We start from the raw sequence: 27,697 nt of genomic DNA on the forward strand, positions 1-27,697 counted from the left end.
TCAGCAATTACTCCAACAAGTATTTATTGAGTGACTACTACATGTCAGGGATAAGGAATATAAAGATGAATACAACATCTTTATTCATCTACTTCTTTTTTTTTTTTTTTTTTGCGGTACACTGGCCTCTGACTGTTGTGGCCTCTCCCGTTGCGAGCACAGGCTCCGGATGCGCAGGCTCAGTGGCCATGGCTCACGGGATCTTCCCAGACCGGGGCACAAACCCGTGTCCCCTGCATCGGCAGGCGGACTCTCAACCACTGCACCACCAGGGAAGCCATATTCATCTACTTTTGAGGAACTTATACTCTAGAGGAGAAGACAAACTCATAAAACAAGCAGTTAATTAATAAATGCAGTGATAGGACTACACAGGGGGGCAAGGAATAGAGTGTAATGGCACCTTAGCAAGCACAAGGCTAGGATGAGGGAAAGTTTCCTAGAGAAAGCAAAGTCAAAACCACGTCTTAAAAGATAAGTCAGTCAGCCATTTCAAGAAGTGAGAAGAAAATCATGGCAAAGGGAAACAAAATGAGTATGGCCCAGAGGTCAATAAGAACATGGTGTTTGTGAGGAGTGACAAGTGGTTCTAAGTTGTTGAAACATGAAAAAAGAGGCAAGAAGTGACAGAAAATGAGGCTGGACGGGTAGCAAGTGTCAAATCCTGGAAGGCCCTGTTTGTTCTTCTAAGAGAAATTTGGATTTAATGGTTCTAAGCAGAGAAGCTCATCAGAAGCCAGGGAGCTTTTAAAACATACAGATGCTTAGACCCTACTCCTCAGAGATCCTAATTCGCCAGGTTTAAAGAAAAGAACAACACATTTGAATTTTCTAATGGTTTCCCTGGGTAATTGTGCTGTACTATACGTTGTTTGAGAGAACTGCTGTGATAATGTCTTCAGGTCAGACCTAAACTGATTTGCATGGGGAGAACAGGTTAAAAAGGAAGGGGGGATGGTTTGGTAATCAATAACAGAGTACACTGTAAGGAACTGAGAGAGAGAAGCAATTCATTAGGTAAAGACAAAGGAAAGAAAAATTTTATTAATATAAATATATTTTATAAATCAAGTAGTGACAAAAATAAAGAAAATATGGACAAAAATGAGTTAAAATTCTGAATATTTTGACTTGAAATTATCTAGATGTGTAAAATTTATAACCAGAAACTTATATCCTAAAAATTTTCAAGCTAAAAAAATTAATTTTGTTGTATTCTTTGAAAACACAGAGGAAGAGTAAAGCTGTTGAGAGAGTAGGTTTGAAGTCTGGCTTAAATCCATCACACAGTGAGACCTTCGATAAGTCACAATCTCTACGTGGTCTCAATTTCCTCATATGTAAAATGGATATAATAATGATACACATCTTATAGGGTTCTGGTGAATATTAATTAGATAATACATATAAAACTCTTAGAACCTGAAAACTACTAGAGTTCAATAAATGTCAATTCTTATTGCTAATGTAATCCTTATCATTACCTAGGAGGCTACAGCAAAATGACTCCACAGAGCATAGAAATAAAGCTACCTTCACAGTAAAGATAATTAGAATCAACATAGAAGGAATGCTATCAAGCTATAGAAAATCTAACCAGAGATGCTCTCTAGCTGTGCAGCTCAGGAAACCTGGGAACCATACAAGTCCCATTAAAGACGGCAAAAGCTTTTCTGAAAGTACCATTAGGAAGGAGAGGAAAGCAAACAGCAAGCAAATACCTCTTTGGACAATCAGAGGCCCCTCTTTTTAGAGGAGCCCATCACATTAATATCTGACTTAGAATATCTGACCATAAAGAAGAATTCAGTCTATTAGTTACTAGGATAGTGAGGGCTAGATGACATTTCATTACACCCAGTTTTCTTGTTAGTAAGTTGTACTATTTATGTTCGAAACAATTACCTAAATTTTAAGACTATGCTGAAAAAACAGAGTATTCTATCAATACATAAGAGGTAAGAAAAATGGGAGGAGAAGATGGAGTCCACAGTGTTACTCTAGACTCAGGAGAAACAGAATCGGAAGCTATAATGCCCAAGCATTTCCAAGATGAGCCTCTGATGACTTGGATAAAATATTCCTTGAGACTGCCTAATTCTTTACTCCATATTACTTTATTCTAATGATTTCTTTAATGTCTCTCTTGATGCCCAGACTTTATGCCCCAGAAGGACAGGGACTCTATTTATTGTATTCACGGCAGCAACCCTCCCATCAGCGCAGTACTTGGCAGTAGACCCTCAATCAGTATTTGCTGAAGAGTAAATGGCTTCCCACTTTCTCCTGATTCAAAGAGGACAATGAAGATGGGTAGGACTCTGCTCTCCAGAAAGACTGTGTACTTTTGCTTCCTAGTTAGGCTTACCAAGAGTCAGTTATTTTTGTTTCCAAACTTTTTTTATGTCAGTGGTCTTTGGTATTACAATTTCATAATTCAAGCTGTAATTACACCCATCAATGAAGGGAGTATGGAAAGAGAACTGTTTCTATGAACACCAAGTAGGCTCTAAAACCACTGAGGCTGTACACACTATCGAGGCTCTAAAAAGCCTCCATAAAGGTGAGTCACTATAAAAACTTGGTATCAAATTAGGTGTGGTAAGACAACTGTAAAAGGTTAGAAAAAAAGAACCCTAAAAATTTATAAGGGTTTTTAAGTGTAAGGAGTTTAAAGATTACAGGATTTGATCTTTACTTTCTATTATATATTAAGTTAGGCTATATATAATCTATATGTAATCTATATAGAAAATGTCTTAGCCCTATATCCACAGATTGATAAATGAATGTACATTTAAATGTTTTAAAGTAAAAATTAAAACGCTTGAGTTATATATGTTACTATTGTTTGATTGCCCTTAATCAATTAGTTGGTGACCCAGATCATGTTGGATAAGAAGGCTTTTAACTGTTCTTACCAAGAAATGATGTGGTACTTATTACATAAATTAATCATATGTCTGCATGTTGAAAAGTCGCTGAAAATCCACCTTTGCATATATTCACAGTGCATTATAATGAAATGCCTCTTTACTTGACAGTATACCGCACTAAATTATAAATTCCTTGGGAAAAGGGGTCATGTCAATTCCTAATTTCATAGTGCCCAGCACTTGGTAATGCCTTTCAAATAGGTGCTCTGTAAACATTTTTTAAATGAAAAAACATTTCAATTCTCTTAAAAAAAAAAAAATCAGATCTGAGCAGTATCATACGGCTCTTTAGTACCAGTTAGTAATAAAATAAAATAACTCTACATAGAAAAGACAAGTCCTTACCAATTTATAGCCCCTCCAGCACACTTCTCCATAAGCAATGCTTTCCAACATTCATGAGTAGATTTAATAACTTCAAGAGCAAAAGCCTAGTTAAAAACCAAAAACAGACACAGAAATCACATCATTATACTAACATGGAACTAGTCATAGTATGACAGTTAATTATTAAGAACATGAGCTCTGTAGTCAGGCAAACCTGAGTATAAATTCTCACATCCTTATTTACCAGCTGTGTGACTTTATGCAGATTACTTCATCTCATTGTATTAATTTCTTCATCTATAATATGCAATGTAATGAAGATCATCTAAATCAAGGGTTGGCAAACTTGGGCCTGTGGGCCAAATCCAGCTCACCATGTGTTTTTGTAAATAAAGTTTTTATTGAGCACAGTCATGCCCATTCATCTGTGCATGGGCTCTGACTGCGTTAGTGCTACAATGGAAGAGTTGAGTAGTTGTGACAGAGACCATATGGCCTACAAAGTCTGTAATATTTACTTTCTGGTCCTTTACACAAAAAAGTTTGCCAACCCCTGATTTAAATCATAGAGTTGTTGAAAGAATAAATAAGATGTTGAATGTAAAGTGGTTAGCCTACTATCAGTATCTTGCTTGTAAATAAGCATATACCTATTAATTTCACCTCATCAAAGGCGTAAGTAGTCCAACTGCATAGTCGTTTTAGATTATCCACTGTCTGAAGGTAGTAAGCCTCAACATCTTCTAATTTTTTTTCTTAGTATGAATTCATATAGTGTCTAAAAATGCAAAATCAACAATAGATATAGATCTAGTAATACCATCTAAGGAAAACTTGCTTTATTTTTCCAAAGCAGAAAATTCTTTATATTTTTCCCCCCAAATGTTCCTAATTTTCCTTGTGAGAGATTACAGTCTAAAATAATAGTTTTATATTTAAAAATCCTAGACAAAGCCCTCAAGATCTTAAGTGTTCTTTTAATGTACCTTTAAAAAATACTGGGTTCAGCAATAAACTCTTGTATAACAAAATACTTATTATAATTTTAAAGTTTTCACGACCATGGCTTACTTTACCTGCAAAACATACTTTCTTTATTAGTACCACTTAAAGGTTGGTTTATAATGTGAAGTTTATATAGTGGCAGTAAGTTTAAAAGACATAGTCCATGTTTTTGACTTTAACTCTTTGGTCTATTTCCTCCATATGTGTCATATTAGAGCCACTTTCTGGTAACTTTGTGGTTTTCTAATAGAAAAATCCTCTGACAGTAAGAGAATTCAAGTGCTGTCTTAATTGTTAAGCAGCTTAATTCAGCCATGGTAGGATGAACACTTAGGAGGGAAGCCCCTTTGGATCTGCATTAATGGTAAGTAACTTTCCCTTCTCTGGAGTAAGTAAATGGAAGGCTTTTCTTCATATACAATTTGCAGACTTAGACTGATCATGGAAATCCTTCATTTTCTGAGACGAAGGATTTACTGACAGATAAACAGATGCATATAGGTATTTATCAGCCTTACTGATTTACTTAGAGAGATCTCCTAAAACTTTTTTAAAAATAAAAATGATAAAATAATGTCCTTAAATATGAAAGTCAGTAAAAAGCACTTTTGTTATCATACTATATACAAATGTTCACATATGAAATCCCCCAAAGTGAAAGAAATATTGTACAGGTATCACAGGCACATTTTAAAATAAAGATTATGAACTTCACCTTGTTCTTGAATTCTCCATTAAAAGCAAACTGGTTTTCTGGTTTTCCCTCTGGTATCTTATAAAATCTGAACCAATTAAGCGTAGCTTCTAAGTAACCAGGTTTGTACTTCTTAACATCTTCAATATCTGTAAGTGAAGAAACAAAAATACGTTTTGTTAAAAATCAAAATCTACTCCTATTAGTGGCAGAGCACTGGCCTGAGGGAGTCAGTCCAACCCTGCTGCTCACTAGCTGCATACTCGTCAGCATGTATCGTATCACCTCCGGACTTGCCTTTTCTTCCCCATGTAAAATGTTACTCCTTCATTCTACAAACATTTCTTGAGCACCTTCAGATACCATGTAAGGAGTAGGGGATAAGTCGATGAAGACAACAAAGTTCTTTTCCTCAAGGAGCTCAAAGGTTTAATCAAAAAAACAAACATACAAAACAACAGGCAGATAGACAACAAATTGTATTAAAGTGAGAAGATTAAGTGAGATATACTTAAGGACTGATGTCATTCCGAGGACAATGGGGGGCTTCGAGTAGGGAGAGTTACAACATCAGGATCCGTGTTTTATATGTACTAAGCCAAAGGATGCTGACAGTAGAATGGAGAGGGCAGCACCCAGAAGAGAACATACTACAGGTGGATGAGAAGGGTTTCATGCACTCCTAGACCAAATATTTAGTAAGTTTCTCATTATGTATCCGACACTGTTGTAAGCAGTGAAATAGAACAGGAATCAGAAACAAGTCCCTGCTCACATGCTTACATAGTAGGAAGAGACAGACAACAAATAAAGACACAAATACACAATTTAAGTGGTGAAAAGTCTGATGAAGAAAAATAAATCAGAGTAAGGAAGACAGAGAATGTGGTCAGGGCAATTTTAAACAGTGTTAACTGGATGGTTCAGAGTTTTTCATTTCAAATTAGTAATGATTTATAGGATTTACTTTTAAGTTCTATTACCACGTAAACACCTTAACCATTACATTTTGAAGACATTCATTTAAATATAATTGGAAATACTACTGTATTAGTAATAGGCCCCTCCCCCAAAAGAGGTCCCCAACGAATGTATCATTTCCAAAAATATCATTTCAAAAAGTATGAGAAATAACTAGATAAAACTAGAAGTCTTTACTCTCCACTAGACTGTGGCTTAAGGGAAATTTAGCATAGTCCTTTATTCACAGTATATTATGGCAAATGACAAACAGACTTAGCACCACTTGGAGCGTTAGAAAGCTATAACTAAAACCAGGAGATGACACCAAGCATAGGGATAATTTAAAGATCACTTGGTTTCAGACATGCTCATGCAAGCCTTGTGGGAATCCCCACTGACTAGGCATGACAGGAAAAGGTAAGAACTTTGCAGGCATGGGTTGAACAGACAGGAATTATCCTTTTCCTTTTTATCCTTGCCTTGTGCCTGTTAGGTAAAGGTTTAGCAGGAGTGACAGATGTCTCCAAAGGCCAGGTGTTTCACATAAGTGAAATAAGTGTGCTAAGGCAGAGACCATAGAAATGGCAGAGACTATGGCAAATAAAAGACTGAGTATGCGGCCTAAAGGCATGCAAATCTAAAATTTTAAAATATGTCAATGGGCCACACATCTATCTAAAGTAATTCTGGAGCAAACTGCAGAAATGTTACAACTAACTAAGGGAAAAAAGAATCACTTGAAACTGAACACAGGTTAAGTAAGTGATGGAAGATGTTTAAAACAGTGAATTCTAAAGATTAAGATCACATCTTTTTAATATTATACACTGTATCCTCGGTACAGAGTTCTTTGTTATGCCCCAAATGGAACATTCAATAAAGATTTCAGCTAATTAAATTCTGATTATTCTTCCTCTTTACCTTATAAAAAGAGCTTCCTTCTAAAGTGAGCTTTCTATTGACCATCTTCCGACATCCTATCTCATTTTTACAAAAATAAATCTCTGAAATTAACTGAGTTCCTCCAATTCACTGTTTTCTTACTCAGAGGAAAAAAATATCTCTTAGTCCACTGAAGGTGAGCAACCAGAAATGCACTTTAATCAATGTCCAAAATAAATAATTTTCTATTACTTAAATCTGATTTATGACATCATTATATTTGCCCAGTCTACCATTTCCTGTTCCACTGCATAAACCCTTTTTTTTTTTTTGATAATTGCTTTTTAACACACTGATTTCAAATAAGAAAGGAAAAACTAAGTTATCCAGTATCTACCTCAGCTGGCAAGGTTTTCCCTTCAGAAGTTATGAAGGGAACCTGTTAAGAAAAGACATCAATAATAAAAAACCTGAACATTTAATAATGCCAATAAGAAGTGTAACTCTACAAATATAAGCTAAACTTTTCCATTCTCAATTAATTAAACCCTGGGGAATAAACAGCTGCATTTTCACAAAAAAATAAAACATTTTAAATATGCAATTTAAATATTTTTAAAACCATAGTAGCAAATGCCTCAAGCCAAAACCTTATATGCAATACCAACAGTCAGTTCAATGAATTACCAAAAATATGAAAAATTCCACCTGAAGTCTATAAACTGACTTACACAGTTCATAAAAGATTTTTATATAAATAACCTCATTTCTTCCTCATAAAACTCCTGAGAGTTGTGAGGAGTAAGTAAATTCACATTAAACTTAAGAAAACTACAGCTAAGGAAAGGTAAAAGGGACTTCCCTGGTGGCGCAGTGGTTAAGAATCCGCCTGCCAATGCAGGTGACATGGGTTCAAGCCCTGGTTCAGGAAGATCCCACAAGCCACGGAGCAACTCAGCCGGTGAGTCACAACTGCTGACCTGCGCTCTAGAGCCTGTGAGCCACAACTACTGAGCCTGCGTGCCACAATTGAAGCCCGCGCGCCTAGAGCTCACGCTTCGCAACAAGAGAAGCCACTGCAATGAGAAGCCCGCACACCACAACGAAGAGTAGCCCCTGCTCGCCGCAACTTGAGAAAGCCCGTGCACAGCAACGAAGACCCAATGCAGCCAAAAATTAATTAATTAATTAATTTTTAAAAAAAGAAAATGTAAAAGATTTGTCAAAATGTTGCCAACTCATTCATGGTAGAACTAGTATTATATAAATACAAGTCCTCTAATTCCATGAATTCTGACTTTTCTTCTATATTGCACATTAATAATTTGCCACAGGTTTATTTATATTAGTTTTTATGTGTAGATGTATTTTTATTTTGGTTTTATTGCGGGAAAATATACATAACATAAAATTTACCATTTTTAAGTGTTTGATTCAAGGGCATTAAGTACCTCCACAATGTTGCACAACCATCATTATTATCTAACTCCAGAATTTTTTCATTAGATATATTTTTTTATAATATATGTTATTGTAAGAAAAGCAGCAATTCTCTAGTAGTCATTTATTTCCACTCTTGGAATTAATTTTATACGAAAGTTTCTACTAGAGATAATTATATAATTTATTTTCAAGATGAACTAATCCAACAATAAAAGTCAGAATAATCTAGAAGAGCTCTTTTATATAATCAAGCTAAGCTTATTTCGGTTTCAGTTTTTAACTACAATTAAACTCTCTTAATCGAGATCTACTTGATCAATTAGCCAGACGATTAACAAAGACTCTCCACTTCTGTAAATATTCTGCCTGATGTCCACAGTGGTCTGTCTGCAGAGTCTGATAGACAGCTCTAGAATGAAGCCCACACTTGGCTCCCACCAGTTAAGTTTTAGCCTTAGCAAGCAGGTATGTTTATTCCCAAAACATTCATACCAACTGCATCTGTTGTTATAATTATGAGATTTAATAAAAATTATATAAGGCAGTGACTTTATCAGTACAAAAAAATGAGATTTTGTTTCTATGAAAGTAACTTGAATGTTTTTAAAAGAATTCAATAAAAGAGACTGCTAAAAATATCAGCTGTCGGGGCTTCCCTGGTTGCGCAGTGGTTAAGAGTCCGCCTGCCGATGCAGGGGACACGGGTTCGTGCCCCGGTCCGGGAAGATCCCACATGCCACGGAGCGGCTGAGCCCGTGAGCCATGGCCGCTGAGCCTGCGCGTCCGGAGCCTGTGCTCCGCAACGGGAGAGGCCAGAACAGTGAGAGGCCCGCGTACCGCAAAAAAAAAAAAAAAATCTGCTGTCAAAGTAGGCCTGGGTCAGTTAAAGATGAGATAAAGATGTAAAAATTTACAATTAAACATGTCGATTGATCTGCAAATGAGGTGGGGAAGAGGATTTTAGATATGAGAGATCAGGGAGAGCCTCTGACAAAAAGTATTTTAGTAAATTCTTAGAGGAAGTGTGGGAGCAGCTCATTCACATAGGCAGAAGAGGAGTTCTGGGAGGAAGACTGTGCCAATCAATACTCTGAGGTACGAGTGTGCATCAAACGTTTGAGGAAGACAAGAAAACCCTGCGTTTAGAGCAGGGTGAAGTAAGAGTATTAGGAGATGAGATTATAGAAGCAGTCACATAGGAGTCTAAGGGCCAGACTAGGGACTTGGCTTTGCGATGAGAAGCCACTACAGGATTCTGGGCAGAGTATGTGTTGCATGAAGAATTCTAGCTGCCGTGTAGGGAAAAGACCGTGGAGAGGAAGAAGTGGAAGCAGGAAATCCAATATGAGGCGAAATGTGATGAGGGCTTTGATTATTGTAGTTGTATGGAGGTGGTGACAAATGGTCAGTTTTGGATATTATTAGAAAGCAGAACTGAGACGAATTACCAGTTAAAGAAAAAATTAAAAACAACAAAACCCAGTAAAGATCAGACTTATGTAAAATTTAAAGTATCAAAGAGCTAAAAAGGACTAGTCTGTAACATTAAGTAGCAGTTTAAATTATAATACAACTAAATGCAGTCACCTAATATATATTACCCTATTTTTTTAGTTTCATAAAAGGTGTCATAACTTCTGACAAATAGTGTACAGCCACGATTTACTTTATAAAAGAGCTGTTTCCAAATTTGAAAGTTTAATTAACAAAGATTATATACAGTCTCCTTAAGGGAATTTTTATATTAAAACTAAAAATACATGATTTATAAATAACCATAGTTCTATATAAAACCACTGGAAATTTTGTAAATTTCTTTATTAAATGCTAGGTAAAAAGCAAAACAGAAAATAATGATGCAATAAAACAAAATTTAAAGTTCAATTTGGCTTTTCAAAATCCAGAGCTCTCCATTTTAATTTAGTTTGTCTTAACTAATTTTGATTTAGAAATTTATAAAAGCAGAGAAATTAAGCTAAAATATCTTAGTCAAAACCTACCACTTTATCTCTGTAGATGTGAGAGGATCATAACACTTTTCACTTTTTAAAAGCAATCTTTATGACTTATCTTTTTCTTTCTTTAGAGATACTGTATACCTTTCAACATGTAATCAAGTTTCTTTTCAGTATAAACCAATTCACTTGTTTCTAAAATGTAACTGAATATCACAAACTGTAATCTATTAAGAAAAAAAAAAGGTTTGATAATTGACTTTCTTTCTAATATTTATTATAAAAAAATACATTCTCTTATGCCAGGAGTAGCTTCTAATCACAGGTATTTGTCAAGACTTCCATTTTACCCAGATTTCAGACTTAAACACACTTTAATACTCTATTTTTGCCAAATAAGCAAACAGTAATGATGTAAATGAGGTAAAAAATTCAGTTGATAAGGCTCATTTTATACATACAGCCCATGAACAATATGAGAGAGAAAGAGAGAGAGAGAGAGAGAGAGAGACAAATCTAACCTATGACATATTTTTACCCTGGAGACTTATCAAAGACACAATGAACTTTAAAAGTAATTATTTACCAAAAACAAAAAAAAATAAGAAATTTTAATCATGAGAAAATCTTAACACATTCTATAATAAATACCTTTAAGATATTTATTGATATTATTATATTATATAATATTAATAATATATATTAATATTCTAATTAATTAATATTAAATATTTTAAATAATTTAAATTACTCTCTTGCCTACCCAGAAAGAACCATGCCAAGTCCCCCCAACTTTTGATATAATTAAATATTGGATATTAAAAACAAACAATAAAGGAAAAACACACTCTTACTTATTAATAAATAACTTCTTGGTACAAAAGAAAATCAAAAGAAATCAATCCTGAGAGGACCCCTACAAACAAGGATTTTAAAGTAGTTATTATGAATATGTTCAAGGACGTTCAGGAAAATATAGTCACAATGCATGAACATGTGGAAATCTCAGCTGAGGAATAAAAACTATGAAACTATCAAAAACAACAACAACAAAAAACAAATGAGGGAGTATCTGAAACGAAAAATCATGAATTTAATAGCAGAACTTGGATATGGCAGAAATAAATCAGGTAAGTAGAAGTCAGATCAATAGAAATCATGGAGTCTAAAGAACAGTAAGGAAGAAAGACTGAAAAGACATGAGAGTTTCAGTGACCTGTGAGACAATTAAGAGTGGTCTAAATACAGCATACACAAAAATTAACTCGAAATGGATTAAATACTTGAATATAACATCTGAAATCTTAAACTTCCTAGAGGAAAACATAGGCTGTAACCTCACTGACATCAGCCTTAATGATGTTATTGTGGATTTAACTCCAAAGGCAAGGGAAACAAAAGCAAAAATAAATAAATGGGACTACATCAAACTAAAAAGCTTTTTTGTGCAGCAAAGGAAACCATCATCAAAATGAAAAGGCAACCTAATGAATGGGAGAAGATATTTGCTAGTCATATATCTGATAATGGGCTAATATCCAAAATATATCAAGAACTCATAAAACTCAACAACAACAACAAACCCAATTCAAAACTGGACAGAGGATCTGAATAGACATTTTCCCAAAGAAGACATACAGATGGTCAACAGGCACATGAAAACATGTTCAACATCACTAATTATCAGGGAAATGCAAATCAAAGCCACAATGAGATATCACCTCACACTTGTTAGAATGGCTATTCTCAAAAAGACAAGAAATAACAAATGTTGGAGAGAATGTAGAGAAAAGGGAGCCCTTGTGCACTGTTGGTAGGACTGTAATTTGGTGTAGGCACTATGGAAAACAGTATGGAGATTTCTGAAAAAATTAAGAATAGAAAAGCCATATGATCTAGCTAATCCACTTATGGGTATTTACCCAAAAAATATGAAAACACTAATTTGAAGAGACATATACACCCCTACGTTCACTGCAGCGTTATTTACAATAGCCAAGATATGGAAACAACTCAAGTGTCCATCAACAGATGAATGGATAAAGAAGATGTCATATATAAACATAAACATAATACTACTTGGAAATAAAAATGAATGAAATCCTGCCATTTGCAACAACATGGATGGACCTCAAAGGTATTATGCTAAGTAAATAAGTCAGAGGGAGAAAGACAAATACTGTATAATTTCACTGACATGTGGAATCTAAACAAAACAAAACAAACAAATAAAACAAAAACAAACTCATAGATACAGAGATTAGGTTAACGGTTACCAGAGGGGAAGGGGTTGAGGGGTGACTGAAGCGGGTGAAGAGGGTCAATGGTTTGGTGGTGGATGGCAACTGGACTTGTCATGGTGATCACTTTGTAGTGAATACAGATGTCAAATTATAATGATGTACACCTGAAATTTATATAATAATAATTTTTAAAGTGGTCTAAAATATGTTATGAGTCTCAGAATGAAGGCAGAAAATATGGCCTGAAAACAATGTGAAAATATAACGGTAAATAATTTCCCAAATGTGGCAAAAACATGAACTTAACAGATCTGCAAAGTTCACGATATCCTAAGGAGGACAAATAAATATAAAGGAAAGACCACCTTAGCATATCACAGAAAAATTGCTGAAATCCAAAAATGAGAAGAAAACCTTTAAAACAGTCTAATAAAAACAATATATTATACACTAAGTTAACAACACACTGTTGACTTATCAAAAACAATGCAGGCCAAAAGAAAATGGAAAATCTTTACCAAAAAACCCTGTAACTCAAAATTCTATATCTAGTGAAAGTATACTTCCAAAACAAAGGCAAGAAAAGACAAGAAAAGACAGATCAATGAAAATGGAGAGAATTCATCGCCAAAAGAAAAGCACTACAAAAAATGCTAAAGTTGAAGGGAAATAACACCAGATGGAAACTACAGATCTTCAGGAAGTAATAAAATATATGGGTAAAAAAATGGCAAAACATGGGTAAATATAATAGAATACATATGTGTGTGTGTGTTTTTCCTCTTAATTTTTTTAAAAGGCATTGTATTGTTTAAGACAATATGAAACCAAAGCACAATGGATGGAGGTTCTGGGACCAACTGGATCTCTCATACAACTTGCTGGTGGAAATGCAAAATGGTATATAAAGTCACTTCAGTAAAGTTTGACGGTTTCTTACAATGTTAAGCATATAATTACCCACTGACCTATAACCCTATTCTCAGTTATTTCCTCAAGAGAAATGAAAACATAGGTTCACACAAAGACCTATATATTTGAATGTTCATAGCAGCTTTATTTGTATTAGCCCCAAACTCAAAACCCAAATTTCTGTCAACAGGTGGATGGATAAACTGCAGTGTATCTACACAATGGAAACTATTCAGCGACAAAATAGAACAAACTACACTGATCACACACAATATGCATGAATCCCTACAGCACTGCAAATACCAAAAAATACTTGTCCTTAGCAATGTACAGGTAACTCCAAAGAAACATAACTACAATTGTTAAAAATGCCAAAAATTTAAGTACAAATGTTTTCTCACTTTAAAATAAGTGAAAATGCACTATTTTGAAGGTATTTTCAAACTTTGCTCAAAACATTCAGTTTTTATCAATATATATATGCATACATTCATTTATTCATCAATTTAAAAAAAATTACCAAGCACCTATAACATGCCAGACACTGAACAAAGCTTTTGTAGTGGAAACATTAAATACCTAGAAACAAACCGAACATAAAATGTAAGACCTTCATTAGTAAATCTACATCAGTTTTCTAAAAGATAAACAAGAAAACCTGAATAACTGGAGAAATATATAAACATATCATGCTCATTATTGCAAAAGTTAATATTTTAAAGAGAGCAGAAATCCCTGACAATTAATTCCAAAAATTTGCCCAGAAGAATATGTGCATTAGGAAAAAACCAAACAACTTGGAAAATGTAGAACAAAAGGAGGATTTGCCTTCTATATGTTTTATTATGAGGCTGTTGTAATTAAAATAATGTGGCACTAGCACAGAAAAAGATCACTGACACCAAAGAGAATCCAGAAGCAGACTATCTGTATAAATAAGAATGCAATATACAATAAAGGAGACATTTCAAAAAAGGGGGAAGAGAAAAGATTTTTCTGTTAAGAGGTGATGAAAAAATTATTTATATGGAAAAAATAAATTCCACATGGATTAAAGATCCAAGTGTAAAAAAATTAAAACATAAAAGAATAAAAAAAAATAAGGAAAAACAACTTTGTGACTATGGGGTAAGGAATCCTTACATAAGAACCAAAATGCTAAAGTCACATATAAAAATGATTGACAAAATGCAATACGTCAGAATTTAAAATGCCTGTAAGACAAAAGGCAACACAGCTTCTCTGAAGATAGGGAGAAAATATTTGCAACCTAAATAATAAAGAATATCCAAAATATCTAAGCAACTCCCAAATATCAAAAGAATATGTCAACTCAGTAGAAAAATGGAGGGCACCACGCATAGGCAATTCACAGAAGGGAAGATACAACTAGCCAATAAATATATGAAAAAGATGCTCCATCCAAGCATTAAGCAGAAAAATGTAAAATTAAAACAAAATACCATTTTCATCTATTAGACTGGCAAAAAAAAAACCTTTTAAAGGCTCAGTAATAGTATGTCATTGAAGCTTCAAAACCTGTAAATTAGGCATTATTTATTTCCTTTATGTAAATTAGGAAACTGGGACTCCATGAGGTTAAGTAATTGGCTCAAGATCTTAAAGGGAATAGAGTAACCTCAATGTAGAGTTGACCCTTGAACAACATGGGTTTGAACTGTGCAGGTCCACTTATACATGGATTCGTTTCAATGTGTGTACTGCAGTACCAGTGATCCATGGGTGGCTGAATCTGAGGATGCCTGCACTGCAGATATGGAGGGCCAACTGTAAAGTTACATGTGGATTTCTGACTGTGCCAGGGTGGTGCCCCTAACCACCGCGTTGTTCAAGGGTCACCTGCGCTACCTTTAAATATGGGGTGGCAGGGGTATGTGTGGGGAGAAGAACATCATCAAATTTGATTAGGTGATTACATCTCCTAACTGAACATATATCAAAATTGTTATCAATTATTCTAGTTCCAAGACTGGATTATCCAACCAGCAAAGAAGAATAGATTAACAGAACGGTTCTCAACTTGGAGGAACCCATCAGGGTCACCCAGGGATATTTATCAAACTATATATACAGTCACATCATTAACTTCCTATCCACATCCCCATATAGAGAACCACCTGTACTTCCATGAAAATGATCCAGAGGGGGAAAAAAAAAAAAAGAAAATGCTGTTTTCACTGGCATTATCTCCACCAGACCACAACAGGAAGTAAGGAAAGCATATAATCAGCTGAGGATTTTTGTTTTTATTTTTAGATAAAAAACAGTAACACAAATGTAGTGCCATATCTCCTTGCCCATATTATTTAAAAGAAAAAAAAAGATACTAGAAAATGTGCTCATGTTTGAAATTCTGTCCAAAGAGAGTAAAAAAAAAGTAAAAAAGGAGTTTCCAATTCTAAGGGATGCCACCAAAGGAAGTGACATAAATGCACAAAGCTCTCGTTCCAATGCTGTAGATGCTGCTCTCACAGAGCTAAATGTGTGCAAGACCGGCCTCCAAACAAAGTCTGTGGGAAGTGAGAACGTACGTTTTTAATGACATTTTATAAACATTCACAAGAAGTAACAGTTCTGTTCCATAATATTTACTGTATCATCACAAATAGAGGTTCCAGCTCAGAGAAATGCTTTAATAGCTACACTTACATGGGATCCCTAAAAGGTTCTCGTGTTTTCCACGCTGTTCTGCATATCTATGCTTAATAGTACACAGACTAATGAATAGTATCCTTCATTTTAGTTGCCTTTTCTTTCTCTATTCTCCTTTTCCACAAATTCTACTCTTATCAACATCTATACTAAAAATATATGTTAACATCATGAAAAATGGAAATATACTTCAAAATAAGTTAAAACCAAACAAAGATAGAAGCCTATTTGTATTGTATCAGAAAAACTTCTTGGAAAAGACTTGGTAGATTTCTTTCCCAAAATATAAATATTTTTTACCATTTCACAAGAAATTTTACATGACCAGTAAAATGAAAACCATCCAGGTGCCTTGTAACACAGAAATCCAAATGGTTTTCTAATCTAATTTTAACTAGAACCACATAACCAAGTAGCTAAAAGCTAAGGCTTTGGGTCAGCCAGACTTTCACTGAAGTTTCAGCTCCACCACTTAACAGCTTCCCTAAAGTACCTAAAAATGTGCCAATGTCCCCAAGAAATCTATCTCATGATCTTTAACTTAAACTGCGTTTCATTCAGCACTAACTCTGAAGATAATTTAGGTCTTTCTATTTTAGAAGAAAACAGGCTTTAGCCTGTCTAAATAATGGATTGAAATATTCCTAAAACAACCAAAAGTTAGAGAAGAAAAGCTCTAGGGGTCATTTACTGATTAGAAGATCAATCCCACAACTTTAGAAATGAAGAAAGCTTCAAGAGGTTATGTGAGGGACTTCCCTGGTGGCGCAGTGGTTAAGAATCTGCCTGCCAATGCAGGGGACACAGGTTCAATCCCTGGTCCGGGAAGATCCCACATGCCGCGGAGCAATTAAGTCCGTGAGCCACAACTACTAAGCCTGCACCCTAGAGCCTGCAAGCCACAACTACTGAGCCCGCGAGCCACAACTACTGAAGCCCACACGCCCTAGAGCCTGTGCTCTGCAACAAGAGAAGCCACCACAATGAGAAGCCCGTGCGCAGCAACTAGAGACAGCCCGCGTGCAGTAACAAAGACCCAACTCAGCCGAAAATAAATAAATAAATAATAAAAAAAATAAAAAATAAATACATTTGTAAAAAAAAAAGAAAAAGCTTATTCGTGTACTGGGAACATGTGCTGGAGGGGAAAAAGGAAATTAAAAAAAAAAAAAGGAGGTTACGTGACTTTCCCAAGGTCAGATAACTAATACATACAAGAGAGGATTTTAGAATTTAGGCCTCTCCTACTCTTCACATCGTAGGAATATGACTGAAGCCTGAAAAAACACTGGAAGAGGTCAAGGTTCAAAAAAGAGGCAAATGGGGCTTCCCTGGTGGCGCGGTGATTGAAAGCTTGCCTGCCAATGCAGGGGACACAGGTTCGAGCCCTGGTCCGGGAGGATCCCACATGATGCGGAGCAACTGGGCCCGTGAGCCACAATTACTGAGCCTACGCGTCTGGAGCCTGTGCTCCGCAACAACAGAGGCCGCGATAGTGAGAGGCCCACGCACTGTGATGAAGAGTGGCCCCTGCTTGCCACAACTAGAGAAAGCCCAAGCACAGAAACGAAGACCCAACACAGCCATAAATAAATTAATTAATTTTTTTAAAAAAAGAGGCAAATGATTCCCAGTAATTTAATTCTATTCTTAATTATAGTACATTTTACTTGATTTGTCCCCGTTCCTCAACTGCCTCCTCCCACATCCCATCCCTACCCACCCACGCCTATTAAGCCATACCTATTAATGAAATCAAAGGAATGAAGATCAAAAGAGCCATCTTTTACTGGGACTTCTAATCATAATTATCCCACTGATGCCTCAACTATTGAAGAGCAAGTGGTCAGCGCTCCCAGAAAGCAAGACAGTCCAAGGCCACAAACACTTTTCCGAGCATCAATGCGATGCAGTGCCTCCCACAGCCTTTAGGGAAGTCACTGACCAATGCCCACCCCCAACCACCAGTGCCTCAGGTTCCCAATCTAAAACAAAAAAGGGAACACTAGCACATCTTGCTTGAACTTAGGTAAACATTCAACAGATACTCCAAAAGAAGCACTCAGCATAGTTCCTCGACATACAGTAATTGTTCCAGAAATGTTAGAGCTTTTAGGACGACAATGGTGACATGCCGGCCCCTTTCTGTGCCAAAGAATACACGCAAAGGAAAGCAAAGAGAACACCATTCTTTCCGGTTACAAAGGTTAATGTGAATATTTTCCCTTAAGATTAATACGCTGTGCCCTATTTTTTCCCTAAATGATAAGGTTAACTTGTGTTTTAGGAAGTAAGGAAATTAAATACCTTATTAATTTGGCTTATTTTTAAAATGATAATTGCAGGGGCACTAGAATTGTTTATTTAGCACATGAAAATTTAAGTCAAATAGATTTGGTTTCCATGTGCTTGTTCCTGCCTTGAAAGAAAATAAAAGAAACTACATAGTTTTATTTGACTTTCAAATTTCTTTAAATGCAAGCTGAAATTCTACAAATATGAAATACATATAAATTCTGATAATTTCAGGACAAGTGCAATGCTGGCCTTTGAAAAAGTCCCAACTGCCTCATTTAAAATAATTCCCTTATTACTCATGTAATTTATTCATCCCAGAATGTATCTACATCAATATAATTGTTCTGATTTTCAATTTTTGAAAACTTTAACATCACTGCACAGGCAATATTTATTACAGGACATCAGACAATAGTTTTCATTTATTTAATACCAATCAAAAGAAATCTTTATTGCTCTGCAAGTTGACATAGCTTCTAGGCTTAAATTACCTCATGACATTACTTCTCCTGACATAAGGGCCTTAGGCATCGTTGGTGGTCCTGAAGAGGCTCAAACATCTGTTTGGTGAATATCTGAAGCTCAATATTATAGAAGGTGGTTAGTTTAACCAAGAGAGAAATTACATATGCCCTAGCATTTCCATCTTCTTAAAAAGCTCTGAACTTGGTTATTTCAGAACCAAGCGCTATTATCCCTAACAGCCAAGGCATTCTCTAGTAACAATTTAGGTGCCCTGGGAGTCTTATTAACTCTTTCAGGTCATTAAGGTACCATTAAGAGCATTAGGGGCTGGAACCTAATTACAGTGCATTAAATGGTCTTAGTGCTCACCAAGTGTTAATGAGCCGGCCAAAGTGACCAATTTTCTATCAGGGCGTACGAGGAATTTGTTTTCAAATGCTGTTTAGACATTTTTTAGATTTTCAAAGCTGCTACTCAACTTTCAGAAGGCAAAACTTGAATATTTAAATAATAATGTTAAAATTACAGAAATATAGCCAGCAACCACAGTTTCCTTCCAACTGAAATGTATTCTCTGATGCAATGGCTAGTTTTAGTTCAGTCAAGTCAAAGTTTAAAAAACTATAAACATTAAAACAGGATATTACAGTCTACCAAAGTCTGTACATGTTCATTAGGATCAAAGAAGTTATTTCCTAACAAATAAAACCACCACAGGGCTTCCCTGGTGGCACAGTGGTTAAGAATCCAACCACCAATGCAGGGGACACGGGTTCGAGCCCTGGTGCAGGAAGATCCCACATGCCGCGGAGCAACTAAGCCCGTGCACCACAACTAGTGAGCCTGCGCTCTAGAGCCCGCGAGCCACAACTACTGAGCCCGTGTACCCTACAGCCCGCGCACCACAACTACTGAGCCCACGTGCCATAACTGCTGAGCCCGCGTGCCTAGAGCCTGTGCTCTGCAACAAGAGAAGCCACCGCAATGAGAAGCTCGCTCACAGCAAGGAAGAGTAGCCCCCGCTCACGCAACTAGAGAAAGCCTGCACACAGCAACAAAGACCCAACACAACCAAATTTAAATAAATAAATTTTAAAATATTGGTATCATGCTTCAAGCATGATACATCTAGAACTACATGTATAAAAATTAAAGAGTAATAAAAATTGCTTAAAAAAACCCCACAACCCCAGAACTTCCTTACAGAAATACAAATGTGTCTGAATACACCAAAAAATAGATAGATAGATAAAACATACTGTCTATAAATTAAAACACACTTTTTTGTTTTCAGAAAAGAAGACACAGGTACTGACCATGTCAAAGACAGCTTCTTTTTCTTAAGGTAGTAGAAATTAATAGGAGGGACTTATTTTTTAAATGTCTAAATAACAATTATATATAGGAAATAAAAAAATTTCTCTATAAATTTCTGTATTACACACATCCTCAGAAAACTACAGAATTTTAAAGAATGTCCAGATAGTTACCCTTCCCTACATGTTTTTAATTCTTCTTCCCACTGAATAAAAATGTCAAGTATAGATGACAAATGTTTAAACTGTTAAAAAATCACTCCGTTGTGATAGAAATTTCAACTGATATACAGTAATTTATATTTAAAGTTACTGCATTCGATATTTTAAAGTTATTTAAGGAGAAGTTGACCACCAAAACAAACCATTTCTGACATGTATGGACTCTGACACGTATGAAATCAATCTCCCATGCATTTTCTGTAAAAATTTTTGGAAAATGTACACCAGCCAACAATGAAAAAGGAAAGTAAAGTAGAGGGCATCAAAGAATCTAAGAAAGAATAGAACTAATAACCCAGAAAGGCAATGAACTAATAACCCAGAAAGGCAATGAAAAGAAACCCCATGATAATAGCTATGCAGCAGGCTCAAGGGTACAGCCTGTCTAAAACCAGTCATTCGATAAACAGTATGATAAATGAAGTGAATGATAGTTACATAAATACTGTAAATGTTATTTATTAGTTTTCAACTTTCAGATTCAAGAGACAAAACATGAAAAACAGTTATGGTTAAAGAACAGAACCTATGCATTACAAATGTTTACACTGTAGAACTCATAGTGTAGCTGAGGGAAGCTGGGTTGTAAGGGGCAGAGAAGGAAAGAAGTACAGAAACCTGAATGCCCTGGTTTTACACTGGGCAGCCACGAGTTACCGCTCAAAATTAATGAAGCAATAAATACAGCTCAAAGTGTAATACCTAGAGTTATTAAGATAACAGAAGAAGAAATATGGTAAGAAAATTGAGAGATGTATAAGATGTTAAATTCCTAATCTTTGAAAGCAGCAACTTAAAGTTAACAGGGAAAAGAAACAGAGGTGTGAGCACACTGATTACAGAACAGAAGCAACCACTTGAGAACTAAAAACATATGGGGAAGAAGATATGAGAAGTAAGACTAGGGGGCTGGGGATGAAAAAGTAGGAAGGAGAACATTACTTTTCATTTTATATATGCTTTTTATACTTCTGAGTTTTTATTTCCAAATATATGACTATTTTTTATAATTAAAAAAATGCCATCCAAAGTCTTCTGTTTGTGATTTCAGAAGGTACACGTGGGAGGGACACAATAAAACGTTTAAAAGTTGCTTGGTTTCAGATTAAATACTGTTGATTAATTTTTAAAGATTTATAGTAGATAGAGAATAGCACCAAACTTTTCATAGAAACTAATTTTGTAAAATTTCCTTCACACATTTAGGAAGCTTTCAACCCCTGTGATTAGTGAGCATCTTTCAGTTCTCATCCCCTCCAATTCCCCCCTTTACAGGTGCTAATGAAAACACAAACAACACACCAGGCTAAGTAGTGAAGAAAAAAAGTAAGGTTAGGAATGATTTCTGTCCATTAATATTTGCTTGAGCAGCAGGACAACAGAAACTCTGTCTTTTGTCTGAAATCGTTTCAGAGGAGAGCTGGATGATGTTAGATATGATAAATATAAACCAAACTTCAGTTTCAATGAAAAATAAAAGCTGCTACATAGGGTTACCTAGTATTCCATGATTTAGGATTAAAAAAAAAAATTTATACTGCAGACTCCCCAGCCTTTCAATTTGCGCCTACATCTATTCTTTTTCTTGGGTCTCTATCAAATAAAAGAGGAGAGTAGAAACGTGGAATATGTGGAGTATGTACAGTAACATGGAGGTAAAAGAAATGAGAAGTCACAAAAGAAAACACTTATAACTCTTAAAACTACAGAATTTATCTTACAAAATCTAGATATATAAGAGTACTTAAGTATTGGAACTACTCAGTGTAAATAATATGCAAATATCCTTAAATAATCCATTTTCCCCTGTATACCTTATTCATTCTGGAAATAAACACAAAGCACAATGTCAGCTACCATTTCAGAGCAAAATATGTCAATAATTACTCATCTAGTCTTTTAAGATTTAAAAAAGTTATTATAAAGAAGCACTGCTGTATTTCTTAAGATGAAGATAATGTATGTGTTCCCTTTTAGTGTAATGGAAAAAAAAGTACTTTTTGCCTTTCAAAACAATAATTTTAATTATTCTAGTCTGATAATTTCATCTCAACCAAAATAAGCTTCAATATTTCTGCATGTCATGGTTTCAGTATTTCTGCATGTCTCTCTGTATAAGCATACACAACAAGAATTTAGAAGAGGATGCCCAAAGTGCAAGCCGTCTCCATTTGGGGTATAAACAGAAAAAAAAGTGAAAATACAGTTATATTTTTTCATTCTAACCCTTAGGAAACTGTAGGAGTAAGGTACTTTATACTGTGTAATCTGGTTTCAATACTGCTAGTTACAAATACTGTAAATTACACAAATATGAATTGTGCAGTATAGCATGGTAGATGGGACAATGGACTTTCTCATCAGACTGAAATGAGTTCAAATCATGGTTCCACTATTTACTAAATGTGCAAACTTAGACAAGTTATTTATTTATTTATTTTAAAATTTATTTATTTTTGGCTGCGTTGGGTCTTCGTTGCTGCACAGGCTTTCTCTGGTTGCGGCGAGCGGGGGCTACTCTTCTTCGCGGTGCGCGGGCTTCTCATGGTGGTGGTTTCTCTTCTTGCGGAGCACAGGCTCTGGGCGCGCGGGCTTCAGTAGTCATGTCTCGCGGGCTCTAGAGCGCAGGCTCAGTTAGTTGTGGCGCACGGGCTTAGCTGCTCCGCGGCACATGGGATCTTCCCGGACCAGGGATCGAACCCGTGTCCCCTGCACTGGCAGGTGGATTCTTAACCAGTGTGCCACCAGGGAAGTCCCTAGGCAATTTATTTAAATCCTTTGAGATTCTTCTAAATTAAGAATAATAATATGTACTAGGACAGGCACCAGTGTTTGACATATGTTAGGGAATTTGAGGTGTTAAATCACATCTCCAACAGTACTGAGCTAAAGACTACTTTCCTTAGACTCTCAGCCTCTCCAGTTTAAAGGGACATCCCTCAGTAGAGTTTCGTGACTTTAGTGTGCCACATCACAAACGAATTAGTTGAACAGTTTGCTTTTGCTGGCTGTTGTATCATTATATTATCAGTTCTCATCTGAGGAGCAGCTTATGTATTAAAAAACTTTTAAATTGGGTATTGATTTACTCCTGCTACATATGTATACATATATACACGCATACATATATATGTGAGAAATACAATAATAAAGAAATCCAGTGCAAAGTAATGAAATAGATAAGAAAAATATATGGTTTATGGGCTTGAGTCTCATATTTTAATTGTAGTTTTCATGTTTTAGTTTTGACCTTGAGGTTATATGTACTTCACCCGATCAGACCCTTCCCTTTCTCAATTACAAGCAAGAATGGCATAAAATCTCTCTTGTTGTTCCATGTGCAAGAAAAGTTTTTTGTTTTTTTGTTTTTTTTAAGAAAACACTTCCTTTATTAAATGCAGCTATGCTTACATTTTGGTGCATTTCAAAAAGCAGTGTTGATCAGTGGTAATGCTTATGGTAAATTGAGCATACACAATTATAATGGAAAAAAATCCCTAAGAACAGCTTTTACACATCCCTCTTGCTAGTGCAGCTCTGTGTAAAAACTAGAAAGTCTGCAAAGTATGTTTTCTGCATCAGGAGTTTCCCTCTCTGTACTTCTCCTTCCTGCTCCATGGTGAAGAAAAGGTTTTAAATGCACATAAATTAAGACAGTTTAAAAAGTAAGTGTTAATGAGTTTCAGTCAATTCAGAAATGGTGTATTTTCAAATTGAGATAAGAACTGAGGTCTAGAAAAGACCAGGATCCCAAATAAGGATGCAACTGAAAGGAAAAAGGTTAGAAAACTAGGGGAAAAAATTGGTCAGAGAATAATAATAGTGGCCATATACCCAACACTTCATATGACAGCCAGATGCTTAAGTAAATCATCTCTTATACTGCCAACAAGCTCACAAGTAGGTATAATTACCTACATTATTAGATGAGCAAACTGAAATTCAGAAAGGCTAAATGATCTATCCAAAGTCACTCAAGTAGAAAGTAGCACAGCCAGAACGCAAACTGAAGTCTGTCCGACACCAAAGAAAGTTAACTCTTTATCATACCAAACTTCTGGAACTTAAATTTCTGGGACATCAAAATTTTGTTAGAGGGCCATTATCTTTCCCTTCACCTGTACAAGACAGAACAAAAACTAGGTATAAAACCAGCTTATGGGGCTTCCCTGGTTGGGCAGTGGTTGAGAGTCCGCCTGCCGATGCAGGGGACACGGCTTCGTGCCCCGGTCCGGGAAGATCCCACATGCCGCGGAGCGGCTGGGCCCGTGAGCCATGGCCGCTGAACCTGCACGTCCGGAGCCTGTGCTCCGCAAGGTAAGAGGCCACAACAGTGAGAGGCCCGCGTACCGCAAAGACAGCTTATGTCTTTGATGAACACTCCCCTTTTTGTTTTCTTATTTTTCCTGTTACTCAAATGAATAAAAGAGAGACTTAAGAAAGAAAAGAATGAAGGGCGGGAGGGAAGGAGGTGAGGGGGAAGGGAACCCATAGATTGTACTTTCTTAATCTGAAGTATCGTCTGTCTGTCTGCACTCCTTTTCGTTCTCTTGCTCCTCCCAGCAGTACGACATAACTCAGACACAATCATATTGAATTGCCCTTTATAGTCCATGGAGAGAGAATTAGAAAACAAAACGTATAAGTTTAACTCCCAAAATATACACTGTGTTCTACATGAGCCTCTTTTAAATTCTAAGAATTCCAATGACACACTGATTTACTTCTGTTTCTGGAAAGTTACAGACTTACCATGAAACTTCGAGGCTTCAGGATCATTCACATTGATAGCAATTAATTTCCAATCTGTTTCACCCTGATCAATAAGAGCCAAAATTCCAAGGATCTTCACGTGAACAACATCTCCACGAGAAAGAACCTTTAAAGAGAAAAGAAATTCAGCATTTGCCAGGCTTTGGAGAAATTTACTCATATAAAAATCTATATGAAAGATTAAAAGCACTATAGACTGAAACTTAATAATTAAAATTATTGTAAACACAGTCCTAAAGCCTTTTATGATATCCTTCTTAGAATAGATGTCTTGATCCCTTTCTGGAAACTGAAATTATTTATAGATCTTAAAATTTAATGTACTAGGCCTAGAAACTCATACTAATAAGCAGAAAATAAAGTCATGTATATCATGTTATAATATAAATCTGGCTTCTGCTGCTTGGGGGTAAAAAGACATGAGAATCCTTTGAAACTTGGGGGTAAAAAGACATGAGAATCCTTTGAAACTTGGGGGTAAAAAGACATGAGAATCCTTTGAAACTGCTTTATAGTACCTTCTTTGCAAACTATATTTATCAGTTACTAGTGAAAAGTAAATTTTTATCATATCTGAATACAGCCTTAAGATAATGAATGACAATGAAAGAATTATTAAAATGTTAAAGACAGAGACAAAGCAGGTTTCATAAAATGCTTTAAAAAGATTTTAAGTGAAACCAAGAAACAGCATGATGTTGAAGCAGATGTTCCTTGTACTAAAGAAAGTTATTTCAGTGGTTCCCTCAAGTTGCCAATGCCAAGTTTATATGCATGCATTCTTTCTATAGCCTTTTATTTTTAAAGGTTTAGTCGGCTATAGAATTTCACTGTAAGCTGAAATCTGAACATATGCTTCAGAATAATTCCTTCATGTTTCAAAATTCAGCTTTACATCTGGAAATCAAGGTATGCAAAGGAAAGTCACTGTTGTATCTTGAAATTATTTGAGAGAAAAAAACAGATCTTAAACCAAAAAGTCAAATAAATCCTTTCAGAACATTTGCAAAATGAATCTGAAATCTTAATATAAATCTGCATGAAAGTGAAATTAGTTTATCCAACAGATTAATGTGACTGTATAAACTAAACTGAAATACCACTTTTAGGAGAATATGCACAATTATATTAGCCAGACTCTCACATGTTTGGGCTCTATTTAGTGCCCAGCACTATATTAGACACTATGTATACAAAAAGAAAGCATCCCCTTTCTTAAAGGTTTACAATCTTGTTGGGGAGACTTACACACCTCATGCCAGGAGGTCCTTTATAAAACAAAAATGTTCAAAGTTATCACATAATCATCAATGAAAGGTGGCTCCATTGGTTAACTCAGTGATGAACTGCATCCCTGCTTCTCAGCCAGAGGCAATTTTGCCCTCTAGAGGACATGTGGCAATGCTGGGGACATTTGGGGTTGTCACAACTGGGGGGGTATTATTAGCACATTAGCGGGGAAGAGGCCAGGGATGCTGCACAGGACAGTCTCCTATTACAGTATCATCCACCCAAAATGTCAATAGTGCCAAAGCTGAGGAGCCTGCAGCAGACTTTGGTGACAGGGGTGTCTATCAGAATTACTGGGAATCATATATAGTTTTTAAAGGCACCTTCTAAATTGTTTTATTTTTATTCACAAGAATTAATTTACTTTGAAATTTCATACAACATAAGAGCAGATTTGAGACTTTTATGGTTACAAGGGCAAGCAGGAAGCATGTCTGGGAATTACCAAGTTTCATCAGAATGATAAATGCCCTCTGATCTCATAAGCAACAGAAAGGGATTAGACAAACCACTGCCTTGCAATAACACTTTAAAAACTGGAAAGGAAATTCTCTCAATCAAACCAAAAACTCAGGATAAGATGCTTAAAAACAGATGGTAAAATTCTTCTGAATACCCCACAATTCAATTCAGTCTAAAGCAATTCAACAAATTTTGCAGAACACATAATGTTAGATACCAAATGAATTAACACTTCTCAAAGAACTTAACTTAAAAATTTCTGTATCTGTGATTCTAAGTCTATTAACAACTTCCAGGACTCTGCCCCTTTTCCTTTGTCCATTTACATATGTGGTGTTAAAAGAGGCTTTCTTCTATGATGTTCCTTATAGATGATTTAAGGACTAGCCGAGGCATAGCCCGAAGCAAGATAAAGGAGCTGTAGTCCCAACAAAGGCCTATTGTTTAGATGGCAATTAAGTACTTACTTCATGTTTACTAAATATTTTTTCGGGCCTCATTAACTAAAAGAATAAATTGCTTTGGATATAAGATAAATCCTATTGCCTCAGTTCCATTATAAAACTCTCCATCTACCCTGCGAGGAAATTAATGTACACAGAAGATTCTGTTACTAATTCCTTGGGAATCATACAGTTGACCATGTTTCAAAAATGAGTCGACACTATGAAACAAGAATGTAGGTATGCCTCAAAGATTTCAGGCAGAATCAGACTAGGGTTATTACAGACTTTTCTAGCTATTATAAAAATACTTCAAAAGACAGGATTTTTAAGTCACAAATATACGGGGTCAAATTCTTCCTCCACCACTCCTAGAGGTGACTGAGGCCAACTAC

At 35.7% G+C, this 27,697-nt stretch overlaps 1 protein-coding gene across 4 annotated transcripts in view; it reads right to left on the reverse strand.

Moving 5' to 3' along the window:
- PPA2 (inorganic pyrophosphatase 2) overlaps nucleotides 1-27,697 on the reverse strand; it is an 84,196-nt gene that overhangs the window by 18,042 nt on the left and 38,457 nt on the right. For all 4 annotated transcript variants that reach the window (XM_027103422.1, XM_027103421.1, XM_027103424.1 and 1 more), the window contains 3 exons: nucleotides 25,087-25,213; nucleotides 4,984-5,111; nucleotides 3,282-3,367 (listed from right to left, as the gene is read on the reverse strand). In XM_027103422.1, the coding sequence (XP_026959223.1) occupies nucleotides 3,282-3,367; nucleotides 4,984-5,111; nucleotides 25,087-25,213 (341 nt within the window). The remainder of the gene's footprint in view (nucleotides 1-3,281; nucleotides 3,368-4,983; nucleotides 5,112-25,086; nucleotides 25,214-27,697) is intronic.

Source organism: Aethalodelphis obliquidens, unplaced genomic scaffold (genome assembly GCF_003676395.1).
Source record: "Aethalodelphis obliquidens isolate GAN/ISIS:26980383/991018 unplaced genomic scaffold, ASM367639v1 scaffold6, whole genome shotgun sequence".
Taxonomy (NCBI): domain Eukaryota; kingdom Metazoa; phylum Chordata; class Mammalia; order Artiodactyla; family Delphinidae; genus Aethalodelphis; species Aethalodelphis obliquidens.